The 26,052-nt window shown below is 28.9% G+C and overlaps 4 protein-coding genes across 4 annotated transcripts; 3 read left to right on the top strand and 1 right to left on the bottom strand.

The window, feature by feature from the left end:
- Positions 1-737: 737 nt before the first annotated feature.
- Positions 738-7,774, top strand: LOC128388321 (nuclear pore complex protein DDB_G0274915-like). Its single transcript, XM_053347709.1, has 2 exons — positions 738-4,834; positions 4,915-7,774. Exons 1-2 carry the CDS (start codon positions 4,545-4,547, stop codon positions 6,998-7,000), a joined length of 2,376 nt encoding a protein of 791 aa, XP_053203684.1. The 5' UTR covers positions 738-4,544; the 3' UTR covers positions 7,001-7,774.
- Positions 7,775-18,929: 11,155 nt separating this feature from the next.
- Positions 18,930-21,317, top strand: LOC128388369 (2',5'-phosphodiesterase 12-like). Its single transcript, XM_053347759.1, has 4 exons — positions 18,930-19,647; positions 19,724-20,594; positions 20,657-20,777; positions 20,871-21,317. The coding sequence occupies exons 1-4, from the start codon at positions 19,040-19,042 to the stop codon at positions 21,128-21,130; spliced, it is 1,860 nt and encodes a 619-aa protein (XP_053203734.1). The 5' UTR covers positions 18,930-19,039; the 3' UTR covers positions 21,131-21,317.
- A 1,266-nt stretch (positions 21,318-22,583) lies between these two features.
- Positions 22,584-23,807, bottom strand: LOC128388372 (protein CDV3 homolog). Its single transcript, XM_053347762.1, has 3 exons — positions 23,491-23,807; positions 23,206-23,285; positions 22,584-23,103 (listed from the first exon to the last, which is right to left on the bottom strand). Exons 1-3 carry the CDS (start codon positions 23,680-23,682, stop codon positions 22,731-22,733), a joined length of 645 nt encoding a protein of 214 aa, XP_053203737.1. The 5' UTR covers positions 23,683-23,807; the 3' UTR covers positions 22,584-22,730.
- Positions 23,808-23,977: 170 nt separating this feature from the next.
- On the top strand, positions 23,978-26,052 carry LOC128388371 (polycomb group RING finger protein 3-like). The gene is made up of 5 exons (XM_053347761.1): positions 23,978-24,201; positions 24,326-24,478; positions 24,660-24,970; positions 25,064-25,144; positions 25,229-26,052. The coding sequence occupies exons 1-5, from the start codon at positions 24,093-24,095 to the stop codon at positions 25,271-25,273; spliced, it is 699 nt and encodes a 232-aa protein (XP_053203736.1). The 5' UTR covers positions 23,978-24,092; the 3' UTR covers positions 25,274-26,052.

Raw genomic sequence — 26,052 nt, 5'->3', positions numbered from 1 at the left:
TCACCCAAAATTCCTGAACATTGAACTTATCTACTGTATTTCTATTGCTTTTGCCTCCCTTTTCAAAAAGTAATCGAGTAATCGTAATGTTCAAATGAACCATAATTCGAGAATATAGTTTTATTTTCACCTTCGATTTCCCTCCTCATGAATGATCATCATTTCATTACCTTTGACACCACGTAAATTGTAACAGTAATTTAATTTGATTATGTTACCAAAGTACAAGAAATTTTTTATATAATTCTAGATGCAATTAATTAGCTGATAATTGAAATCTCTATAATCATGGTTAACAAACAGTAAATTAAATGTTTTCATGAGATAATCAGTTAATTGTCATTTCATTTATCAGTTACAAAAGTTGCTTCGTTGATTGTGAGTTGTTTCATTTTTTGACTGATTTTTAATTGTTGGTATTACCAGGTTATTATAACAATTAGTTTTGAGTTGTGATGATGTTTCCTGATCAATTGTTTCCAATCAGTTTTGATGAAAATCAGTTGATTATGTTTAATCAAAATCATCTTGATGATTGTCAACAATTTGAGATGCAATAATAAATATTCAATATCCTGACAATCAAACTAAAGTGTGATTAAAATGTATTGATGACAATCAAATTAATATTAATCACTTGTTGACCTTTATCATTGATTATTGATTACTGGCAATATTATAAACTATTAATTCAATTAATTGGTTTGAGTAAATTTCAATTTACAACCAAATTAATTCATTTACATTAATCTTGTTGTCATGATTATTATGGTTTTGGTTTTAATTGAAAAAAACAACAACAATCTCAACCTTAGATACTAAATGAATTAATTACAATTAAATGATAATCATCAGAAACATGATCAAGGGTTAACTGGTTAACAATTAACCCCAGTTCAAGTTTAAAATGATTAATTCAATTACGAAACTAAGATCAACAACAATTAACTGGTTAACCTTTTTTTTTATATTTCAAAAATTTGATTATCACTGATCATTATTGGATTTACTGATTATTGGTAAATTGTTAAAGGAGGAAATGATTAAGATTCATGACAATTAAATAAGTTTCAAGTTTAATGTCATGATAATTTGAATAGTAACAACAACAATTTAATAATTTGTATTGAATGATTGGTTAAATTGATCAACAATTAATTGATTAAAAAAAAGTAATTGGATTGAAAAATATTAAATTACCAAAGAGTTGGTACCAGTTACAATTAGCTGATAATCAATAAGTTAATCATAAACAGTGACGTTGATTGTCAATTGTCAAAAGTAATCAAGAAAAATTAACCAATTGATTAATAATCATAATCCTAATCATCACAAGTGACTAAAAAATTGCTAAATTGTTACAATTAAACATTGACACAGCTAAAAACAATCTAATAGTTGAGATAATTACACAATTAAACAATAGAAAAGTTTTTGTTTTAATTGTTTTAACAATTAACTTGGAATCTGAAATGAAATCGTCTCAAAAAAAAAATGTAACCAAACAATTTGTTCATCATCATCGTTGATCGTCATCGTTATCATTAACATTAAAAGTTAATTTGCTTTGTCATCATCACCAACGATTACAATTAACGACGGAATCATCGTTAACGAAACAAAAGTTTCTTGATTGTCAGTTTTATTTAGTTGATTAGTTAATTGTAGTAAAAATGAATTAACTTTTATTAAGGTGAAAAAAACTTTTCACCGAATCTCATTCACTATTATCAATGAACAATTTATCCTGTTGATCCTGTTGCTTTTGCTCAATAGTAACAATTTAATTTTCTTTCCCCTCTCATCATCATCATCATCATCTCTTTCCTTTCCTCTTTCTTTATCATCCAACTCCCACTCTCTCTCTCAGTAACTCACTCATTCATTTACTCACTCACTTTTTGCTTCAGTTGAATTCAGTTGTAATCGTTGCTTGTAGACTGAAGCTGGAATTGTTTCCTCGTCGTTTCCAAACAATTTACAACTGAATTAACTAATTGTATAAATTATATTTTCATCTTCCAATTAAACTCTTAAATATGTGATCAATTTAAAGACAACACAATTAGTTTTCAAAAAGGTGTCATTACGTTAAGATTGACAACAATTTAGAGTCTATTTTTAATTCATAATTTAAAGTTTACTTTTATTAACAATTAAATATGATTTACCTTTATTTTATTAGTTGATTAATGATATTTAGTGACCATTTCTCATCATCACAATTTAATTAAAGATTTAATTTTTTTTTCTTCTTTCGTTTAAATTGTTTATATTAGTGTTTCCTGTTAATCACAATCAACAATAATCAACTTAATTAGATTGTCCATTAAAAGGTAATCAATGTTTTCCAGGTTTATTTTGGTTAAAATTTTAAATTAACAATTAATTAAAAATTGTTCATCATCATCTTTAAATTGCTGTGAGTGTTTGTTACCTGTTAACTAATTAAATTGTTTGGGTAACAATTTAAATGATGATTAAAATTGTTACATTAATCATTACTTTTAATTCATATTTTCATCATCTAATTAACTTAATTGTTACAATGAAACGGATTAAAATTAAAAACTGATAATCAACTCAAATCAACTTATCAACAATCACAATTAAAAGTCAACACCATTCCCATCATCAAATTAAATCAACTATTTTCAACAATAGTTAATCAAGACAGTGTGAACAATTAATTGGTAACAGTTTCCTTAATTGTCACTAATTAACAACAACAAAAACATCTATATATTTATAAATAAGTCAACAATTAATTACCAGAAAGTGAGATATATAAAAAAAATCAATCAGATAACAATTAACTACGATAATTAATGTAACTTGACAAAAGTGATCAACCAACAATCAACTGAAAAGTGACCTTAAACAATCAACCAAACTAAATCAACCTCATCTTCCGTCTAACAATCAACCTAAATTACTACAATATTATTATCGTTACAATCTGTATATCCATTATCAAGTTTAACCATAATAATTAATTTTAATCGTTATATTGTTAAAGTTAATTGTTGATAAGTTTAAGAAACAAAAAAAAAGAAACCAGATAACCAGAAAAACTCATAAAACTTTTTCGCAAAGTAAAATATTCAATGAGGACAAAACCAATAGCTTTACATTTGGAAGCCATTTCAAAAGAGGAAGATAAAAAAGAAGAGAGAAAAAAAGTTCATCTTCATCTTCATCTCTCTTTCTTTTTCTCTTACTTATCATCCTTTATCATCTTCATCCAAGTCCAGACCCAAATATTGTAGCAACACAACAAGATCCATATAAACTGACGGCATCTTCCCTCTTTTAGGTCACTTTTTTTCAACGTCCGAATTTGCCTTAGGACTTTTCATCCTCTTTCTTTTCGCTGAAAGGGAAGATATCGTCAAGAGAGAAAGAGAGAGAAGATAAAAAGAGGAAGATAAAGAGAGAAAAATCGAGAGAGAGAGAGAGAGAATTGAAAGGGAGGAAGAAAACGAGAAGATAAATTTTGGCGAAAAAAAAGAAAGCAAAAGGTAACAAGTTGTTCTAAAGGAAAACTTTACCTAAGGAAGTTACTAGATAATCTTCATCCGTCATCCCTCATCTTCCATCATCTTTAAACCCATTAAGTAGCCAATGGTTATTCATCTTTAGGCCCACAGCAACATCAACATTGACACTTTAAAGTGACCTCAGCGAAGCAAATATTAAACGTACGAACGAAACGCCAACACCATTTCTAACACTGTGATCGTAATTGTTGAACTAAATTTCACCATTTTCATTATCTTTGTGTCTAAAAGTTTAATCAACTTTGATTATATTTTAATCAACTAATCGTCTTCATCTCAACTGTTACACTTTTAATCCTAATCTAATCCTCTTCATCCGAGTGAAACTTTTAAAAATCAACCAACAAAAACAACAACAACCAACCGACCAAAATTTACCAAAGGAAACACAGTTGAACTACAACAATTAACATTCAAAAAAACCCTTAAATATCACAATTTACCAACTAATCAGCAATAATTTACGAGATAACAACATCAACATTAAAATTGCGAGAAGCAAAATCTTAAATCGTTAAAGCGTATTACATTTCAATAGCTAATTTGGTTTACTTTTTTTGACTTTTTCACACACAAAACAATCAGTTAATTGCAACAATTTAACACCAACAATCAACACACGAATTAGAAACAAAAAGCTGAAGCAACAGTCGCAAGAGCGTTTATTTTATGAATGTGTTCAGATCCAAGGCTCGTCAACCCGGAACAACAAGAGCGCTTACCTGAACGCTTGGAATAACCAAAAGATTCTAATTGTGAACACCCAATTCACCACCAAGAGCAACAACAATCAACTAATTGTCATCACCTTAATCATCATTTTCTCATCATCGTTGTTTACCAATAATCTAAAATCTCAAAAAGTAAAGGTAATCAAATTAGAACAATAACTTTTCTCAATTTACTTTTTGGTCTTAATTGTTTGACCATTCGAATGTTAAATCGTTGTGATAATCAAATCAATCTTTGAAACAATCAGCACCAATGTTGACTTTGTTCGTGGTACAAACTGTGGCCTCAGCGTTTGCAGCAACTTCTGGTCTACTTTTCAATGGTTACATTTTGAGCGTTTTAATTTGGCAGAAACGAATTCAAAATGCTAACAATTTATTTTTACTCAATCTCGCAATTGTCGATATACTTTTCTGTTTAACAGTATTATTTGGTAATACCTCGTTAAGTATTGCCATAGGTTCAAATTTATCGACCTCAATATCGTCACCATCATTGTCCAGTTCAGAATTGACCTCAACCGCTTCCACAGAGACAATAATAGCGTTACCATTGATTACCGAGTTCTCATTACCAAGTGATAACAATGAATCAAATTCATTACTAACTAATCATTATCATCATCATCATCATCATCATCATCACAACAATCATTACTACCTGATGATGAATTTAAATCAACTGATTCAATAATTTTAAATCAACAATCATCCTCATCTTATCCTGACCCATTGACTTTAAGTGACCAGTTAATTAGACAAAAATTACATTCACCTTTATCATCTGATCAACTTTCTGATGATATTGGCATTTCAATTGTACCAACATTCACTCAGGATGAAATATTATCTCCATCACCTTCATCCTCATCAACACCACCACCATGGATAATATATCCTAAACCTTTAAGTTTACTTTCACTAGTCACTAATTTTCAAGGTTACCTTTGGACCGCTTTCCCAATTATTTTTGTCTGGACTGTAGCTGGACTCACCATAGACAAATACATTGCCATCTCCTCCCCACTCCACTATTCTAGGCTGATAACCACTCGAAAAGCAACCATAGCCCTTGCAACCTCTTGGCTTATGGGCTTAACCTTAGCCTTTCCACCTTTAATACCCTCCTCAACCGGGTGTAGTTATACCTACAGTCTTTACCGTTCCTCGGCCACAATTACCTGTGATACCTCAACTTACCCGTGGTTTGGACTTGTTTATATTGTTATTTATATCCTATTCTCCATCCTATTACCACTCCTTGCCATAACAATTTGTAATTTTCATATCCTTTTAATTGCTGAAAATCATCGTCATCGTATAATTACCGCAATTTATGAGATAACCTTACGTGGAGGCGTTGGCAATCCAGGTGAAGCCGATGATCATGATGAAATTAATTTATCTCTTGCACAAAAATCAACAGGATTAGTAACATCCTTCAGTCCAGGTTCACCTTCAATCGGTTCACCATTACCCTCATCACCAATTTCATTGGCACCCTCATCCAATATATCACCTTCTTTCAATGCTAATGATTCACCTCCACCGTCTATTGAGAGTCCTCCACCTACAACAGTACCAACAACAACAACAACAACTACTACTACTACAACACCTCCACCTCCACCTTCAACAACAACAACAACAACAACTACAACATGTCCAAAAAATCAATCAGTTCATTATCAACATCAACCAGTAACTAAAACGGGATCTTCAACATCTTCATCAGGTAAAAGTCGATCAGCTGAATCGTTATCCCGACGTCGTAGTCGTGATGCTTTCCTACCTGTTACCCAACTTGTTGGATCTCTACTTTTCTTTACCACACCTCATTACATAATCTTCTGCCTTGAAACTCTTGATCGTCTCACAGTTAATCCCATAATCATCTCATTAGTAACCCTGTGCCTAATCCTAATGCCAACAATTAACGCTTACATTTATGGTGTTAAAAGTCGCCTCATTCGAAGTACATTTAAACGTCTCCTTCATCGATATTTGTACAAACAAGATGTTTCCCTTGAAATTGAACGAAGACTTTCACTTCGATCCCAAGGATCTCAGAACAGCCTTTTCAGGTCACATTATGGTCGGCGCAATTCTTGTCCAATACTCGTTCAAACAACACCCTCACCACCTACAACCACAGCAACAGCAACATCGACACCAACCCGATCAATAAGATCAGATAATTTCTGGTTCTCTTTCATTCCACCAACAAATAATACCAATAATAATATTATAACGACGACAATTAACAATAGTAATTGTGTCAATACTAAATTAGGAGGTAACAATTGGTCACCATCGTTTTTAATTAGCTACGGTCAACAACAACAACACCAGCATCAACAACAACAATCAACACCAACATCGATATCACTTCAATATCCTAATCATCATCATCATTATCCATCTAATTATAATTACACTTCAATCTCAACAAATAATAACAATAATCATCCAATTCTGAGACGTCAATCATTATGCATCATACCAACATCAACAGTTAATCACAATCAATTAACCAACAACAACAATAATGATAATGACAATAACAATTGTATCACAATTAAATCCAGTTTAGCTTATCCAATCCATAGGATTTTTAATCAACAAAGCTTCAACCGTTTACTAGCAATTGATTCAGTTGTTAAATTAAGTCCAATTGAAGAATCAACAATCACAAGTGAAAATGTTTAACGACAATTAACCGAAACAATTAACTTTCTAAAATTGTTATTCAACTGTAAATCTACTTAACGAAAAAGTTCATCATTCATATTAATTATCACGATTGAAATTAGAGGCAATTAAGTTTCAAAAGTTAATCAGTAACCAATTAGTTTAATTGTCAATCTCTGAATAATTCATGATGATTGATTTACATTTTTTTTTGTCCCCTCATCAATAACCAGTGATTAGTTTTAATTATAAGATGAACAAAAATCATTCCAAGATAATTAAAAGTTTTTAATTGATTAAGTTAACCAACAATTAACTTTTAAATTTACTAATTGTTGATCAATTTTTCGGTGAGTTGAAAAAAAAGTGCCAAGTATTTTTTTTATATTAAAATTTTGATGGACCAATTGATTAATATACTAAACGATTGTTAATTATGGTAACAATTAAAATTAATTATATTGGAAAATCAAGTCTGATTCAAAGAGGGGATAAAAATTAACTACCTATGTTTTAATTGTGAAAAGATTAACAACAATTAACATGATTAATGATCATCAACACAAAGGATTCAATCAATTTGAATGCAACGTTAAAGTTGATTTAGTTTGGATTACAATTAAAACTAATTGATGGCAATTTAATTTTGTGGAAAGTTTCAAAGGCCAATCAAGAGATGAAAAAAGTTGACAAATCAAATGAGAACCCCCAACAATTAACTTATTGAAAACCCTAACAATTAAAACCTTATTTTGATTTTTACATGAATAAAAGTTGATTAACAATTTAAAACCAAAGTCTCATAACTAAATTAAATTTCACTCTATTAAACTTTCATCAGTTAATTGCTAAATTTGATTATACAATTGAGAAAATTAATCTGATCCATTTCTTGGCTCATAATCAACAACGTAATAATATGTTGATTAACTCTGAGGATATGAAACTAAATTAGATTTAACAATTAAGACAAAAATCTAATCTTAAACATTGAGAACACTCAAATTAAAGTTTATTAATATCCAATGACAATGGAGACATAATTGAAAATTAGTATTTAAAAAGTGTTAGCAATTAATTAGATGATTGAGGCAAGAAAAGTTAATCAATTGATTAACCTTTAATTGTAATGGATATTTTAATGATTAACAGGTAAGTTTAATGAAAGAAAAGTATAATCAATGAATTTATTGATTTTTTCACTCGATGTGAGAATCATTATGATAACAATTACTTAATGATGTTGATAATTAACCGGCAAACAATCAAATCGTTACTGATGAATCTTAATGATGCTAATAATAGTTGTGGTTCCATGAGGATTCCTGAGAAGTTCAAGTTCAAATTATTAAATTCGAACCAAAAAAAAAGAAAAAGAAAAAAAAAGTTCTATTCCAATTTTTTTCTCTCTCTCTCTCATTTCCATTGAACATAAGATAACAAGGATATTATTATACTGATGTTGTTGAATTGTTTCAGGTTGTTCATCATCATGTTCATCATGCAAATTCAGTTATTGACTAATCTTCATGGTAAAAGAAAATTTCAAGATTGAAATAGTAAAAAAGCCAATAAATGGATAAAGATGAATCCAATCTACTCCTGAACATCTCGAACTTTTTTTTTAATCTTCGACGTTCACAATTGAACAATGAACATGATTATTGTTGATATTTTATATTTAATATCAATCGATAACAATCAATATGTAATGTTCAATAGATCCCAGGTAATGATGAATAAGAGAGAGAGAGAGAGTGAAACAAAATCAACAGTTATAATAATATGATCGATATCGAAATGTGATCCTGACCTTGACCATGTGAGTGAATTTCGTTGCAATTAAATTGATAATTTTACTAATCAGAAAACAAACAATTTCATTGAGAAAAAAAAACGAAATTTTCTACATTCATTTGATCAATGAAAATATTTGTTTCTCTCGTTCAACTCTTTAAATATTTTTCGATAACCATGTTGGTTATCATGTTTTGTTGGCAAATCATCATGGTGATTATATAGATGATGACAAGAATGATAATATTGTCATCATGCTTGTCATCCATCCAAGGTGTAAGCATTGATGAATCTGTAGAAATCATTAATCCCAAGATAATATGACGAGTCACATTGAAATATCTTGACAATGACACGAAAAAGTTTCAGTTTTTTTTTGTCTCTCTCACTATTTGTTCATGAACGTGTTCAATAGACTGAACAATTTCAGGGTAACCTAACAATTAACCAAACTCTTAATTAAATCAATAATTAAATGGATATAAACATGTAATACAAACATATTAATCTCTTAGAGACATTAAACTCAAAACAGTTAAGCATTTGATTGATTGATTAAGTTAACATTTCTAATCAATTATTGATTACAATCTATTACAATCCACACTTTACAATTAACTCGTAGCTTTGATCAGCAATTTGCAAATCTAATCATTACTACAAATACAAAAACAAAAGTAAACTGGACATTGAAATGTTTATACTGGTCAAGGGAAAGTAAAATTAACCTACCGATCAATTGAAATCAAGGTTCTCGATAACCAATCAAATTAATCATGACAATTGTAAAATCGTCAAGTAACTGTAATTGTCAACATCTCTTAATCAATTATGGTAACAAATTAAATCTCAAATTGCTGAAATTGAATATTTTTCTGTTTCCATCTCATTTGTTTTCCTCATTCAAATAATCATTCACAACATTTCATTAAACACACACACAGGTAAATAATAAGCAACACAGGAAACAGGTAAATACAAATACGGTTATAATATCAATCTAATAACCCAAAGAAATCCAGGGAAAAAAGGTGAAAAAGGTTAATATAAATACTAGAGAATAACCTAGAAAAAAAAATAATTGTAATGATTGTGATGATGATGAGGATGAAAAATGATTGCAAATGGTAAATGTGTACAGGTAAATAACATTTAGAGCAGAAATAACAACTAATGTCTCTGTGAATTACAGGTAACATCATCATCATCACCATCAACATGATGATAACTTTCAGGCTCAACCCAAATTAACCTACTGTAGGTTGAATATAAATACAAGTACAATCAGTTGAACATAAATTATGTATCATGTCCTTGATCTTAATCAACAAGTTTACCTTTAATTTTGTCATCTTACCTTTTTTTTGCTCCTTTTGATTATCTACTTAATCTAATTCCCAGTTGACTGGGAGTTAACCAGGTAAAACTTGAACAGGTAAATCATTTATTTCCTATTCCAGTAACATTTTCATTGGTAATTATTATGAAAAAATAATAATCACTTTAACTATTTCATGTTTCATTCATGTCAGTATATTATTCAATCAGTAAATTAATCAATGAAACTTTATTATTATCGATGTTTGGAAATATTTATTTTAATTGATTATACAACTGAATTAAGTTAATTCATTGATTGTCATTGGGATTTTATTTTTAAAAGGTAAATCAGTTAATATTTTTTATCGTAACAGAAAAAAAAAGTTTCAATTTTTTTCTGTCATTGATAAAATTCAATTAGATTATAAATTGACTATTATCATTGACGATTTAAATTGTTGCATCAACTGGAAAGTTAATCATAATCATCAATACAATTAATTGTAATGATTTGATGGTCATTCCAAAAATATATAATGTTAAACCTATGTAAGTATCTCTAATTGTTGATCAATATTTGTCCATTTTAATCAACCTTGACCAATCACAATTTCATGTTTAATCGGTTCAATTACTTAATTGTTACCTTATTTAAAGTAATTGTATGAAAACAATCAACGTAATCATTTAGACACAATTTACTATTTGATATAATCACCATCAAGTATCAATAATCAAGAGATTAGTGAAAACCTTTCAACCTGAGCTCTTGCTGTTTGTGATAATCAACCTTTGGGTGTTAATTGTTGAGATTTACTATTATTTAATTAATCCCGGTAGGAGATTAATGATGATATTATTTACACTTATGGAATCAAAAGTGACTAGTTAATTGTTATTCAAAAAGTAAATCAATGTAATTGAATCCTTGAATCTTGAGTGGACTTTTTTTTTTGGTCAAAATTTTTTGTCTTTTCCGTTTCCGTTGTGATATCATTTGGTTGATTGGTGGTGATAATTGAATGGGTAAGAGAGTGGGTTGGAAAATCCAATCAATTAAACTGGAAGAGGATGTTGGGACTATTTAAAGGGAAGCGGAAGTATTAACCGCTACTTCCGGAAGTAATTAAAGGGTTGATTAAAGTTGATAATTAGTTTAAATCATCAATCAGTTTTTTCCTTGTTGTAAAGTGAAAAAAAAAGTTTTCACTTTTTTGGATTAAGAGTAAGGTTATTAAAGGATTTAATTATTTCATCTAATCAGTGATCATCTTGATGATTGTGCTTATAACAATTAACTCGTCAGTTTGAGTTTCGTATTGTTTATATTGTTGATCAACTTGCTTGACCATTGAACTAAAAGGGTCAAGTGTAATCTTCAATGTCCATTTAGCTGTTGTTGTTATTGTTGTTGTTTTGATTGTTGAGTGACAATGTACAGGAAAATTAACTCTAATTGCTATCATTTTTTAATCATCTTGACCCAAGAACAGCAATTTTCCTAACACATAATTGGTCAGTTGTGGGTGGACATGATTGTTTTGTTTACCTTTTTATCTCAATTTAATTAACATTGAAAGGTGTGAGTATCCTACACTTAATGAGTAATTAAATACGATTAAGTTAAGAGTGTAAGGTGAAATTAATTCAATCGGAAATCATTGATTATTATTTTTTTCGTGACAACAACAAAAAAAAACTCAATCAATATTAACTTTTGATTGTTGTTGAGATACAATTACAATCTAAGTTAAATGTGATACAATTAGAGAGGGAAAAATTAATAATTTTTTTTTTTTGATTCAATCATCAAATTGACCTTGAATGTCCAGTTAAAATGACCAAAGGTGATTGAATCATCAGTTTTTTCACTTGATATCACAAATTGATTTTGATATAAATCTTATTATTGTTTTCTAGTGGGTTTGGTTGATTGTGAGTTGATCAAAATCATAATCATGATGATCAATAATCTTTATATTTAGCTGATTAGATTTAATCTTATTTCACATTAAATCCTAATAAATCTTTGATAATAGTGATTAATTTATTGATGAGCTTTAACCAATCAACCTGATTTGCTGATTCAGTTGTTTATTTGTCGACAATATTAATGATCAACCAATTGAAATGACAAATACAATTACAGGTAAACTAAAGTATACCAATGATCATTTATAAATAATAATAGTTTCACTTCGAGTGTATTTTTGTTCAATGTTCAAGTATAATTAGTTTTTCTAATCAATTGATAATCTTTAATCAATGAAGAAATTGTCAACTAAAACTTTTTTAATCAAATTTAATCAACTATTTATGATTTCTAAATAATCAATAATCAAAAAGGCTCAACAATTGAGTCAAATCACCAATTTGATACTCTGTTAGTTTAAGTTAATGTCGACTTTTCCTCTCATTGAAATATAATCTTAATTGTGTTCAACCATGATTGAGAAAATTTTACAATTAATATGATTAAATCAAAATCGACGAAAAACTTTAGTTTATATGTTTGATTTTCTCTCACTAGATGGAGCCACAAATCTCAAGATCTAATTGTTTATTCAAGTTTAAATTGTTTTCGTTAATTTGATTCAATTTACTTACAAAACAACCAACAGACTTACATTGTTGATCATTAGCATAGTTTGAACCATTCGAAGGCCCTGAAAATATTCTTGACCAAAGGTTTGTTTTGTTCCAAGTGATGATCTTTATCATTACTGGATAACCTTTAACCTCCATCGATATTGTTGTAATGATCTAAGAACTAACTATTATTTGAGACAAGAAGAAAAGTTTTGAACTTCGATAGAACTTTATATCTGAGCTTAACTATATCAGTTTCGTAACTTCTTAAATCGTTAGAATAAGAAAATATCCAAAAAAAGTTAATCAATCACTTTGAAAGAGAATTAATTTCGTAACTTTTAAATGAAAGCTAATTAAGAGTTAGAAAGTAATCCAAGAGTATCCATGAGGAATTAAGAAAGATTATCACTAATTTGGTTGAATAAATCAAAGAATTATCGAAAAATAAAACACTACAATTAAGCCAACTGAATCATATATCAATTTTAATTTGATTACTATGATTACATGATCAAGGTAATTTCAACGTCAGTGACAATTTAAGTAACGTCAGAGTTACGGGCAATCCCAAGAAAACAAAATGGTAATCGTTTTGATAATTACAACAATCATGATGATAATTCAACTTTTAAAATCAAACTGAATCAGTTGACAATCAAGTAATCAGCAGACAGAATTAGGTTCATAAATGTCATCTCCATGTAATAGTTAGATAGACACTATTAATAGTCGTAAGGTTAACAAAGTAGAAAATGATTAACTATGAATGGAAACTTGATTTATCGCCTGAGGGGTTAATTGTGAAAATCTTATAACTAATAATATATATATAAGAAATTTCTGTGTAAATTTTGAGTAAACAAACATGATAATCATGATGATAAACATTTCTGACGATCATTTCAAGAAATATAAAAAACCCACAACAACAATTAAGACTCATGATTACAAGGAAATTAATTAAATTATATCTTTTACTTTTGCCCTCTTGTTTATAATCAATTTAATTCATAATCTATGAGATTTACAGATTGACTGTTAACTCAAATGTATTATATTAGTAGTGATTATAATTTAATTTTGATTGATAGGTAATGATAATCATATAATAACAATCAATTTAAATACATAATAGTTTGTGTAATAATAATAATACCTTTACAATGATGAGACAATCAGTAAATTGTTGCTATATGATTAGTTCATGTGATTTATCATGATGAGCATTATCATCCTCTTCATGACAATTAACATGGACCCGTTGATGATGAACAAAGTAAAAGTTAATCACAATTTATTTTGATGATTATAAAGTAAAATAGTTAACCAACTCGTGTTAATTGTTGAATGGAGTAAGAAAATATTAATAAATAAGTTATCACTAAATTGCTACTTATTAATCAACACCAACAAACTTAACCATTACACTTATGGTTATTTAAATTACTGATTTTCTGGTACAATTTATTAATAGTTGATTTAAATTGTTCATTGGTTCCTCTGGAAGTAATTTAATTTGATTGCTGTTGATTACAATACATTTACCTTACTGTTTACAGCTTTTTCTGGTTATTCATATGCTTTAGATTGGTCAGTTTCAAGGTCCATTAGGGATTTTCCTGTTAATAGCTATTACTAATTCACATAATCATGGGAGATAATCATGATTAACTTGATGATTAAGAGAATTTATTTTTAACTCTTTAATACCTTAGTTGACCTTGGAAGGTCATTTTGTAAACATTGAAAACAAGAATGAAATTTTTGTTTACAATCAAGTTGAGATTGTGGAGATACAAAGTTATTAAGAGTTGATCGATTGTTGATCAACTACCAAATTAGTTTATTCAATCATTTGGTTAATAGTATTGAGAAATTTGATCACAATCAGCTAATTATTAATCAAATTACTTAAATTGTTGAAGGACTTTATCAATGTTATCATAATGATTGATATTTTAGTTAATTTAAATTTCCTAATGACTATTCATCATTTGCCCTCAGGAAGTTTACAATTAATTATTTTTTTTCCGATAATTTAATGTCATTGAAATTTAAATGATGATTTTCATTTTTAATTGTTGTTAACATTGTTTAAAGAGAATGACTATTGAAACAATTAACTCATCTTTTCGCGCCAAAAGTTTTAACTCACTAATTGCTTGCCAACAATTAGTTGATTAGTTTTCTTTATATAAAATTTACTAAGGTTGATTAGCTGTAAATTTCACAATAAATGTATATAAAATCAGTTAATTGTGATCAATGAATGATTAAATAACAATTGGGTGTTAAATTATTAGCAGTGTTTCAGTTGATTAATGATGAATCTTGTTAAATTATTTGATTATGTTTGATTGTCTATGTTGTTGTATTTGCAATTAAATTTTCGTGATTAGATTAACAAATAATTAAGACATAACTTCATGTTTCATTGATTAACCAAAATAATTACAAACTAATTGCAGTTGGGCGATTGTGGTTAAATTTCAATTTGCAATTAAATGCATAATTTCAATAACATTACGATAATAAACTAAATTAAGTAATCAATTAATTAACTACTTGGTTCATAAACTATTACAATAATCATTAAATAATATATTGATTATTGAAATATTGTCAACAATGACATTGTGATTGATTGATTGATTTGAGTGTAAATCTAATTGTTTGTGAGCATTGGAAACAATTGGTACAAAATAATTTAATCAACAAAATGAAAATTAAATCATTTCAAATTAATTTAATCATTTTCCGGTCTTTAAGACAATCAGAAAAATTCAATAACTCACAAATTAAGATGATTACAGAATTAATGAGAAAACAAGTGATTAAGTTACAACAATTTGTAACAATTAACCTTCAATTAATAGTGAATATTTTTAGTATAAATAGTTGATAGTTTCATGTCAAAAGTTATCATTCAACAAGTTCAATTGTAACAATCAACAATCAGCAAGTTAAAAGTTAAAAGTTAACAAATTAAATCAAGTTAATCGTGAAAACAATCAACTAATCAATATGAAATTTTCAATGATTTTGGTCGTAATTTTTACTGTTTTGGCTTCGATTGGAACCAATCAAGTCCTCGCCGCTGGTAAAAAGTCACCACCGCCAAAAAAATCACCTCCACCAAAGAAACATGGATAATTGGTTAATCAACACAATCAACTCGATCAACTTAATCAACTCAATCGACCCAATTGATCTGAACCACAATCAACAACCAACAGAAAGTGAATCCTCTTAATCCGTAAACATAATCAATACCAAAGAGTTAATAATAATGTAGAGTTAATTGTTACCCTAGTTTATTGTTTTCCTTTTTTTTTAATTTTTCCAAAACTAATTGTCACTTGAATTTCCGCTAATTAGATTTACTCTCATTTATCCCAATAAACTGTAATCAATGTTCAACAACAATTAAATATCACTGATATCAAATCTTTAATCAATTGTATCCAATTACAATTATTTCAAGCGTAAACATTTCATATTCAATCAACTTGATTAGATTTAAATTGTGATTAGCATGACGATCAATGTAAATGATTTAATCTAAATTGCTTATGATATTTTATTCCAAAAGGTTAGTTAAATATAGCAATTAAATGAATATGTATCATAATTATTGGCTAATGATTGTCAGAAAATTAAATAATGATTTATAATTTGATTCATTTGAGTTACAATTGTTAATCAAGTATCAGATTTTAATTGTTAATATTAATTGAGTTGTTATTGTTTTGATTAACTTTGTTGATGAAACAAATTAAACCAATCAATCAATCGGAATCAAAGTTAACATTCAACACACAATTAACTAAATAATACAATCTAACTGTAGTGGTAGGTAATTAAGTAATTAACAGTTAATCAATTTTCAATGTAAGAATTGAATTAAATTGAACAATTTTTAATTTAATTGTAAATGATATTTATTTTAATCAGATGATTGTGATAATTTATACATAATAAAATAAATTGTTGTTTCTTATAATAAGTGAAAGTTAAACACAATTAGTTAATTATCATCAAGTTGTTTAAATTGCTCTAAACAATTGAGATATTTTCATTAAATTGTTACAATTAACCTGAGAAAATAAAACACAAACCAAAAAAATAAATTGCTATTCCCGTTGTGAGTTTATGAGTGTATCACAATTAGTTAATTTAATCACAATTAGCGGTTGTTGTTTAATTTTGTATGATTAATTGTTGTTGCCATTGAAAGTATGAAACATTTATTGTTATATATTAATTGATCTTCCTGATAATTGATTAATTGATCAATTGAAAATCTGATATGGACAGAAAAAAGGTGATTACAAATGATGATTAATTAAGCTCGTTAGGTTAACCATTGATTGTTGCGAGTGTTTAATTATTTGAGAAACTTATTGTGAAATCTATAAGTTAATTTTTTCACTCTCTCAGGATTAATTACAATCTTTTCCGGATCCGCTATGTGAACCTTAACAGCCACAGCCCTTTTAACCAGGTAAAGTAAATTAACTACCAAATGCCAAAGAGCCAAAACGTTTTTCAATATAATTACGACTCGACCCTTTTCATTGTCCGTGTCAACGTAACAATTAAGGTCACAATCATCTGATTGATCCTCATTTCCCAGAATTGGGGATGATGATGTTGATGCAATTTGTTGATCAACTGTTGCCGATGATGATGATGATGATGATGATTGTTGAGTTGAGCTTGATGGTAAATCAGGTGAGGTGATGATTTGTTTACCTTCCTTTAAATCACTTAAAACTGCCATAAATCCGACAATTAAACCGTAAATTGTTTGGAAACTTGATTGTAATGTTGAAATGGTTTCATCAAAAGTTAACATTTCTTTGTAAAAAAAGTTTCTCACTAAGTTTCTTGACTTCACAATGGATAAAGGTCACTTTTCTCGTGTCGAAATCGTTCACAATTAGCTTAATTACACATCATCAAAGGTAATCAAAGTCTGAATCTATTACAATTAACTATTATTACACAATTGATTAAGTTTTTTATTCTAGCTTTTCAATATCAATCTCGTTGTCACTTGTTGTAAATTTGTGAGTTAACTGAACGTAAAACCGATGATGATCACAATCAACTGATTGTATCTGAAAACGAGAGTGAGAATAGGAAAAAGGTGGAAATTACCTGTGAGTGAGAGAGAGAGAGGGAGAGGAGATGATAAACTCGAAATTTACTCTTTCTATCAATATTAGACAGAGAGATGATGATAATAATGGAAGGTAATAAATTACATGGATGATTTGAATAAGGAAACAAAAATTATCGAGACTAAAATTCAACCAAATCTGAATTTAACTAGTTAACCTTGGAGTTGAACCACAATTTAAATCCATCCCACTCTCACTTTCTTATCATCTTAATCATCATCTTCATCTTCATCTTCATCCACTATCATTATCCTCTTTCTTTTTTCTCTTTCTTTTCTTCCATGAAAATCGTACGTCAGAAACACTAATCATTTGTCTTTCTCCATTCATGTAAACAATTAACTCTCACTTTGATTATCTTTCGTTCATCTTCCTTTTTAACAGTTAAATCAAACAATCAATTTAACCATTAGGTTCATTGTGAGATGAACAATCAACTAATTAGTTCCATCTTAATGTTAATCACAATTTGTCGAGTTTTATTTGAGTCCTAATCAAACAGAAATCGACAATTAGTCTTAGAACTTTTTTCCTTCCGTAAACCAACATTGAACCTTTCAAATCTAGAATTACGATTAAATTGTTGTAATTTGTTGAAACTTGATTTGATTGCTATTGGAAAACAATTTAATAACTTCACTTTTTCATTTACAATTAACATTTCTCTTCATAATTCATTCAACTGTATTCATCGGGATAATAACAATAATCATAAACGGGAAACTTTCCCAACTCTCAGGCAATTGATTCTGAAAATTTCAATCCATTGATTAACTGTAAATTGTTACTGATTGTTAGTTGATTGTTGTTGTGTAAAGTTAATTGTGTTGTTAATTCATTTTCTTTGAATAATTTACAGAATAAATCTTTTCATTTCTTTACCAAAGAAATCAGGTATTTCCACTTGAGGAGAGCAATTGAAAAATATTCATCATCTTGATTACTGTTGATCAAATTATCGGTGAAAAAAAAGTTCGCAACAATTAAATCTAATTGTTATTCCAATTTGAAGAAAGCGCTTCTTTGGTGAATATTAATGAAATGGAAATTGTTGTCAGCTGATTAGTTGCCTCATGTTTTGATTCTGTTTGTGTTTTGGTTAATTGTTGTGACTCTCGAATTGTGAACAAATTGGTAATTTAATTGTAATCTAGTTGATTTGATGAGGACTATTTTTCGTTGTTTATCTAATCGTAGTTTAGGTTTAATTGTTAATTCTAGAATTATGTCTTCTCTTGTTAATTGTGATTCAACTTGTTCCTCTCAAGGAACAGCTCTGCTTTCAATGGAACCTGATTGTGATAAAATGTCATTAAGATTCACTTATTGTCACAATTTAAATGAGAAAATTTTTTCACTTAATCGTGATAAAAATGAATCATTAGCTGTCGCTTTTTCTAGATTACGTCTTAATCTAGAAAGATTTGTTAATCCGATTACCAAGAAAACTAAATGGACCAAACAGAAAAATGGATCAAATCAACTGATTGATGAAAGTAAACAAGACAATCAGAAAAAGTTATTGGAGATTAAATTAATTGTCGATGGTCAAACAATTGATCTGAATACACCTCATTCTCAAGCATGGAAAGACAATTCAATTCTAATTATCGGTGATTCCAACTATAAGGTTTTACTTAATAGTCCAATGGTTGAATCGGTAAAATTGTCAAATTGCCTTCTAACTGGTTATATCGTTTATCCAGTGATTTACTTTGTAAACGCAACAATTAACGATTGTGATTACTCTTGGTATAGATTTAAATCAAAGTGAGTAGAAAAATTAATTCTTCAATGTATTGGAAAAGTTAATTGCTCAATTTTGTGTTCTTTTGCTCTTTCTTAGGTCTAATTGTGATTCCAAAAAGCGACAAGCAGCAACAATTGAGGATAATGATGAAATCGCCAAGGAATTAATTTCAACTGGTTTCATTTACCATGTGAAAAACGAGGACATTGGTCATCATTTAATGGTCAAGATAACACCTAAGGACACCCGATTAGCAGGTTTAGAGGGGTCATGTGTATCAGATGATGTCGTTAATTGTGGTCCAGTTGATTGTCCGTTTATGGAGAGACAAAAATTAACCTCAACCCGAACAGATTCTGAATCAATCAGGATAATCACATACAATTTACTCGCTGATTATTATACTCGCATGAAAACAACACCAACAGAAATTTTCCCTTATTGTCCAATTGAATATTTGAACTTTAATTATCGAAAACCATTACTAATCAAAGAGTTAATTGGTTATAATGGTGATATCATTTGTCTCCAGGAAGTTGATAGAAAATTTTTTGATTATGAGTTAATTGAAATATTCAGTAAATTCAATTCAATGGAAGGATTTTTCACTCGAAAATCAGGCCGAGAAATTAAAGTTCCCGAAGGTGTCGCCATTTTTTATTCTCGAGATAAATTTAAACTTTTGGACCATTGTGATCACGATTTAACCGAATTATGTTTAACCGATGACAATTTAACCAAATTTTCTCAGGCCGTTAAATGTAATCAAAAATTACACGAACGATTGATTGATAGAAATACAATCGTTCAATACGTTTTATTGGAAACAATTAACTCTCCTGGAAAAGGATTACTAGTGATTAACACTCATCTCTATTCTAATCCTGATTCTGATCATATTAGACTTCTCCAAGGATCAATTATAATTGTTCATGTGGAGAAACTATTACAAGATTATTCGGTCAAAGTAATTAGTTAACTAATCATTTTCCTAAATAGATTCTAATTGTAACAATTATCTCTTTTCAGTTTCCTCATCTGAAAATTTCACCAATTTTCACCGGTGATTTTAATAGTGATCCTGCTAATGGTGTTTATAAATTGTTCACTAATGGTTACATTGGTTCTGATTATGTTGATTGGAAAAGTGGTTTGTATTAATTTAATTGTGGTGATTAGTTTATGTTTTCTTAATTTCAATATTGTTGGTTAATTTGTTGTTTCTGTCCCATTGTCTTAATAGTTCCTGATGAAGCAATTGAAGGAGTTGAAGTTAAACATTCATTACAATTAACCAGTGCCTATGGGACACCAGAATTTACTAATTACACTCAAAATTATGTTGGATGTTTAGATTATATTTTCTTTGACAATCAGTTAATTCAATTAGAATCAATTGTACCTTTACCATCTCGTGATCAAGTATCTAAGCAAATAGCAATTCCAAGCTCTGTTTTCCCATCTGATCATCTTGCTTTAATTGCTGTTATTAAGTGGAAATGAGAACAATCAATTATGTATTGGAACTGATTTAGAAAATTTAAATTAATTGTTGTAACCCTTTCATATTATATGGGCATTGTTGATAATTTTTGCATTAATTACTAATTCATTTCAAATATTGTTCATTTCTTGGTCCATTAAACATTAAAATCATTAAATTGTGATGGAAAAAGTTTTCTCAATGAAATTGTTGTTTTGTTGTAGTTAATTGTTATAATGAAATCGGTACAATATGATTTGATCCTGAAACTAATTGTAGATCAAATTTAACTAAGTGTTTTGATTATTTTATGGTTAAAATATTGCAATAATCATTAAATAATATATTGATTATTGAAATATTGTCAACAATGACATTGTGATTGATTGATTGATTTGAGTGTAAATCTAATTGTTTGTGAGCATTGGAAACAATTGGTACAAAATAATTTAATCAACAAAATGAGAATTAAATCATTTCAAATTAATTTAATCATTTTCCGGTCTTTAAGACAATCAGAAAAATTCAATAACTCACAAATTAAGATGATTACAGAATTAATGAGAAAACAAGTGATTAAGTTACAACAATTTGTAACAATTAACCTTCAATTAATAGTGAATATTTTTAGTATAAATAGTTGATAGTTTCATGTCAAAAGTTATCATTCAACAAGTTCAATTGTAACAATCAACAATCAACAATCAACAATCAACAATCAGCAAGTTAACAAAGTAAATCAAGTTAATCGTGAAAACAATCAACTAATCAATATGAAATTGTCAATGATTTTGGTCGTAATTTTTACTGTTTTGGCTTCGATTGGAACCAATCAAGTCCTCGCCGCTGGTAAAAAGTCACCACCGCCAAAAAAATCACCTCCACCAAAGAAACATGGATAATTGGTTAATCAACACAATCAACTCGATCAACTTAATCAACTCAATCGACCCAATTGATCTGAACCACAATCAACAACCAACAGAAAGTGAATCCTCTTAATCCGTAAACATAATCAACACCAAAGAGTTAATAATAATGTAGAGTTAATTGTTACCCTAGTTTATTGTTTTCCTTTTTTAATTTTCCAAAACTAATTGTTATTTTACTGCTAATTAGGTTTACCCCAATCAACTGTAACTGTATCAATGTTGAGTTAATAAAATTTTATTATTCGCAAAATCCTTTGAAATTATACTCATTCCGATAGTTAATAATTTGAGTTAATCAACGATCGTGATTTAGTTTCGTTTAAAATTTTCCAATCCAACTTTACAAATTTCGTTTGATTGTTGGTATTTTAATCATTGCACTTTGCCAATTACTTTTCAGTACATTATTTATATAAACTTCAATCATCAGGTTATGATTATAATTGTCTTTTGTTTTCTTGGTGAAAATTGTTTATAACTATCAATTTATGTTTAGAAAATTTGTTGATTGTTGATTATATAAATTGTAGATTGGAATTACTTTTAGGTAATTAAATTCAATTGGCAATTTATTTTAAAGAAGGCGCTTATTTCCTTGAGAAATTTATTGGTAACAGCTGATGTGTTACCTCATGTTTTCCGTTAATTTTCTGATTATCTAGTAACTCTTTTGCTTGCTAATCGCTTATCAATCAACAATTGATAGAGATGGAAAATCTTGGGCATCATCAATTTTTGGAAGTGAACCTTTGGGTAATTTTCTAACTGCAGCGGCCATTGTAGTGGGTTTAATTGTATTATCACCAGAGCTACTCGATGTATTTCTAAGAGCTGGTGGGAGATATCGACTTTTTCCAATTCCACCTCCTAAATCGCTTTTAGATTCTTTGCTTGCCACATCTTCCTTTTCAATCTCAGGCTTGGGTTCAGGTTTTGGTTCTTCGGTTACTGGTGCAGGACCTTCAGCATGTTTATTCCATGGGCCCGAATCATCTCTAGATTTTTCAGCAATTTTCTCCTGTGCAACTCGTTGTTTTTCCAACATTTCTTCTTCTTTGCCTCTAAATAAATTCAATTAGACAAGAAAAAATGCAAGATTACAAATTAATTCGTCAACAAAGATAGATGGAAGTTAACTTAACCCTTGAATGCCCAATACTAACCTGAGATTAAGAGAGACAATTTTTAAACCACGATAATCTTTTTCTCTATCATCTTCAAAGTCTTTCCATTCTTCATCATTCTAATAGCGTAGACAGATAATAATTGAGAGAAAGATGGCAAAAAAAGAAAATCAGAAAAATCAGAAGAGAAAAAAAGAGCTGACATGAAATGGGATGTGATAGAGAGAATGTGGGAGGAAGAGTAAAAGTAGCAAGATAATTCACAGGTGGTTAACAATTTAATAGAATAGAAAACAGAACAAAATTGATAATCCAAATGTTTACCTGATCAAACAATTTTGAATTAGAGATTAAATCAGATCCTCGGTGTCCACCATAATCATCATCTTTCTTCTTTGAATGATAACCACTACTTTGAACCTCTAATTGTTTAGCTAATTCTTCTGGGGTTAATTTGTTTTTCTTACCCTTTTTACTTTTATCCTTTTTAGCAAAAAAATCATCTAAACTTGCCATGATTACTAACAAAATCAATTTCAAACCAAATACGAACAACAATTAAGGAGTAAAAAAAAAAATTTAATTAAATGAAAAAAGAAAACACAATTAACATAAACAATCAAAATGTGCAATCATTAAGAACCAAAAGGTTGACACAACCAGAAGAGAACACAGGCCAGTGGCTCCATCTATGGGTAACCCTCGGCGAGCGAAATTCAAAATTCGAATTTTCCATAAACAAAATATTCTCCCCAAGGTGGAGCCACCGTAAGTTCTCTTTGTGATTTGGATAAATAGGATTTTCTGGCCTTTGATTATTTCCTTTTTTTGTTTGTTTAATCTTCTTCTTGTTTGTTTACCACAAAATTGTAACATCTTATATTTAGAATTATTTTCTTTTTGTTATATAACTGCAATCGTCAATCATGGTCGATAGATTAGTTAGTCTTAAATATCTCAATCCTCACATTACTTGTAATATATGTAAAGGCTATTTAATAGATGCTACAACGGTGACCGAATGCCTTCACACATGTAAGTAGTAATTTGTTTGTTTCTTTCATTTAATTGGTGACAATTAGACTTTTTTCTCGGCTTCTTTTTATATAATTTACTATAATTTTACCTTTTTCATTATCATATTGTTGTTTTATTCTAGTTTGTAAAAGCTGTCTTGTTAAGCATCTAGAGGAAAGGAATACTTGTCCATCATGTCATCTCATCATTCATCAAAGTCATCCATTAAATTACATTGCCTATGATCGGACAATGCAAGATATTGTCTACAAATTGGTGCCCAATTTACAATCAAGTAAGTGGAAAATTAATTCACTATAATTGGTAACATTATTAGTATTCTATACTTTATTTCAACCGTACTGATTTAATGTGTTCTTCTAATTCTGATTTTCTTTTCTCTTTGAACGCGTTTTTTTTCCTCCTCCTTAACTCTGTTTGTCCATTTTTTTTTCTTTCTTTGACAACTGATTTAGATGAACAAAAGAGGGAACGTGAATTCTATCGGAAAAGAGGTCTACCTCATCCCAAGGCTAATTCAAATTCATATTCAAACAGTAATGATAAAGATGTTTATAAGTATCAAAATGAATCAAATACCAATGAGGAAAATAGCGATTATCATAGATCAGATGAACAAGTTAATATACTCTTAGAAAGTCAAAATGGTTGCAATTTGAAGCAAATGAAACGGAAATATATTAGATGTTCATCTCATGCCACTGTTACCCACCTTAAAAAATTCGTAGCTAAAAAGCTTTTCAACAATTTCGACAAATATAAAGAGGTAATTATAATAATGTTTTAAAACAGAGTATTGGTCATTTACGATTTAAATTAATCTCTTGTCTTTTCCTCTCTCTCTCTCTCTCCCTTTTAGATTGATATTCTATGTAATGATGAGCTTTTAGGTAAAGATCATACGCTGAAATTTGTATGGGTTACAAGATGGAGATATAAGGTTAGTAGCTTTTTTTTAATTCTTATTAATAAATTAGCTTTCAATTTGTTATTAAAAAATATTTTCGTTCTTTTCTTACCTCAGGATCCACCGCTGCGGCTTAGCTATCGACCAAAGATTGACTTTTGATAGAAAACTTTTATCCTTTATCCAATCATTTCGCCTCCTCCATGTTGATCAAAATTGTGATTATATTATTTATCCGAGTCTCTCTCTCTCTCTCAAAATGAGATACAATTCCAGTCACCACGCTCTTTATTATCTGGAAAAAGAGTCACTCTTAGTTACAAGAATTTCGCTTTAAAATACGCAAAGAGCATTCATGTACTTTCGACACCTTAAGCTGGAACTATTTTTTTCGCTTAATTAAATTGATTGTGGACGAACTAAGAATTGGTTAATTCTACCCAAGACAGAACATTCTGCACTCCAGACAAAATTCCAAGTTTCCAAATCAGTGAATCAAACAAGTTGAAGTCAAATTTAAATTCCACTGTAAATAAGAAAAAAATTATCGATGGAACAAGTTTTATTTTCTTCGCTCTTTCGCTCTTTCTCTCTCTCACTTTTGTCTTCTTCCTCTCAATTCTTAAGTTTCTTCTTCTTTGCTGACTTCATCTTAATCCGATCCTGAAACCTGATGGATACTCAATGGATTCATGGAAATTCAATTTATTGACCTATTCGATCTTTCGTGATTGTTTCTTCTCATTAAAACTGAAGTTCCAATCAAATCAATTTTTAGCTCGAATTGTGTGAATCTCTCTCTCTCTTTCCCTCTCTTTCACAATCTTCATCTTCTACAATTGAATCCAAAATCTGATTCTGTGAAATTTTGTGAGAAAAAGACAATTAATTCAACCTCGTTGATTCATAACAATTAAATATTATCGATTCATTTTGATAAA

This window comes from Panonychus citri, unplaced genomic scaffold (genome assembly GCF_014898815.1).
Source record: "Panonychus citri isolate SS breed McGregor unplaced genomic scaffold, ASM1489881v1 Contig00097, whole genome shotgun sequence".
In the NCBI taxonomy this organism is placed as follows: Eukaryota; Metazoa; Arthropoda; class Arachnida; order Trombidiformes; family Tetranychidae; genus Panonychus; species Panonychus citri.
Note: the sequence above shows the minus strand (reverse complement) of the source record. Positions and strands in the feature narration are given on the sequence as shown.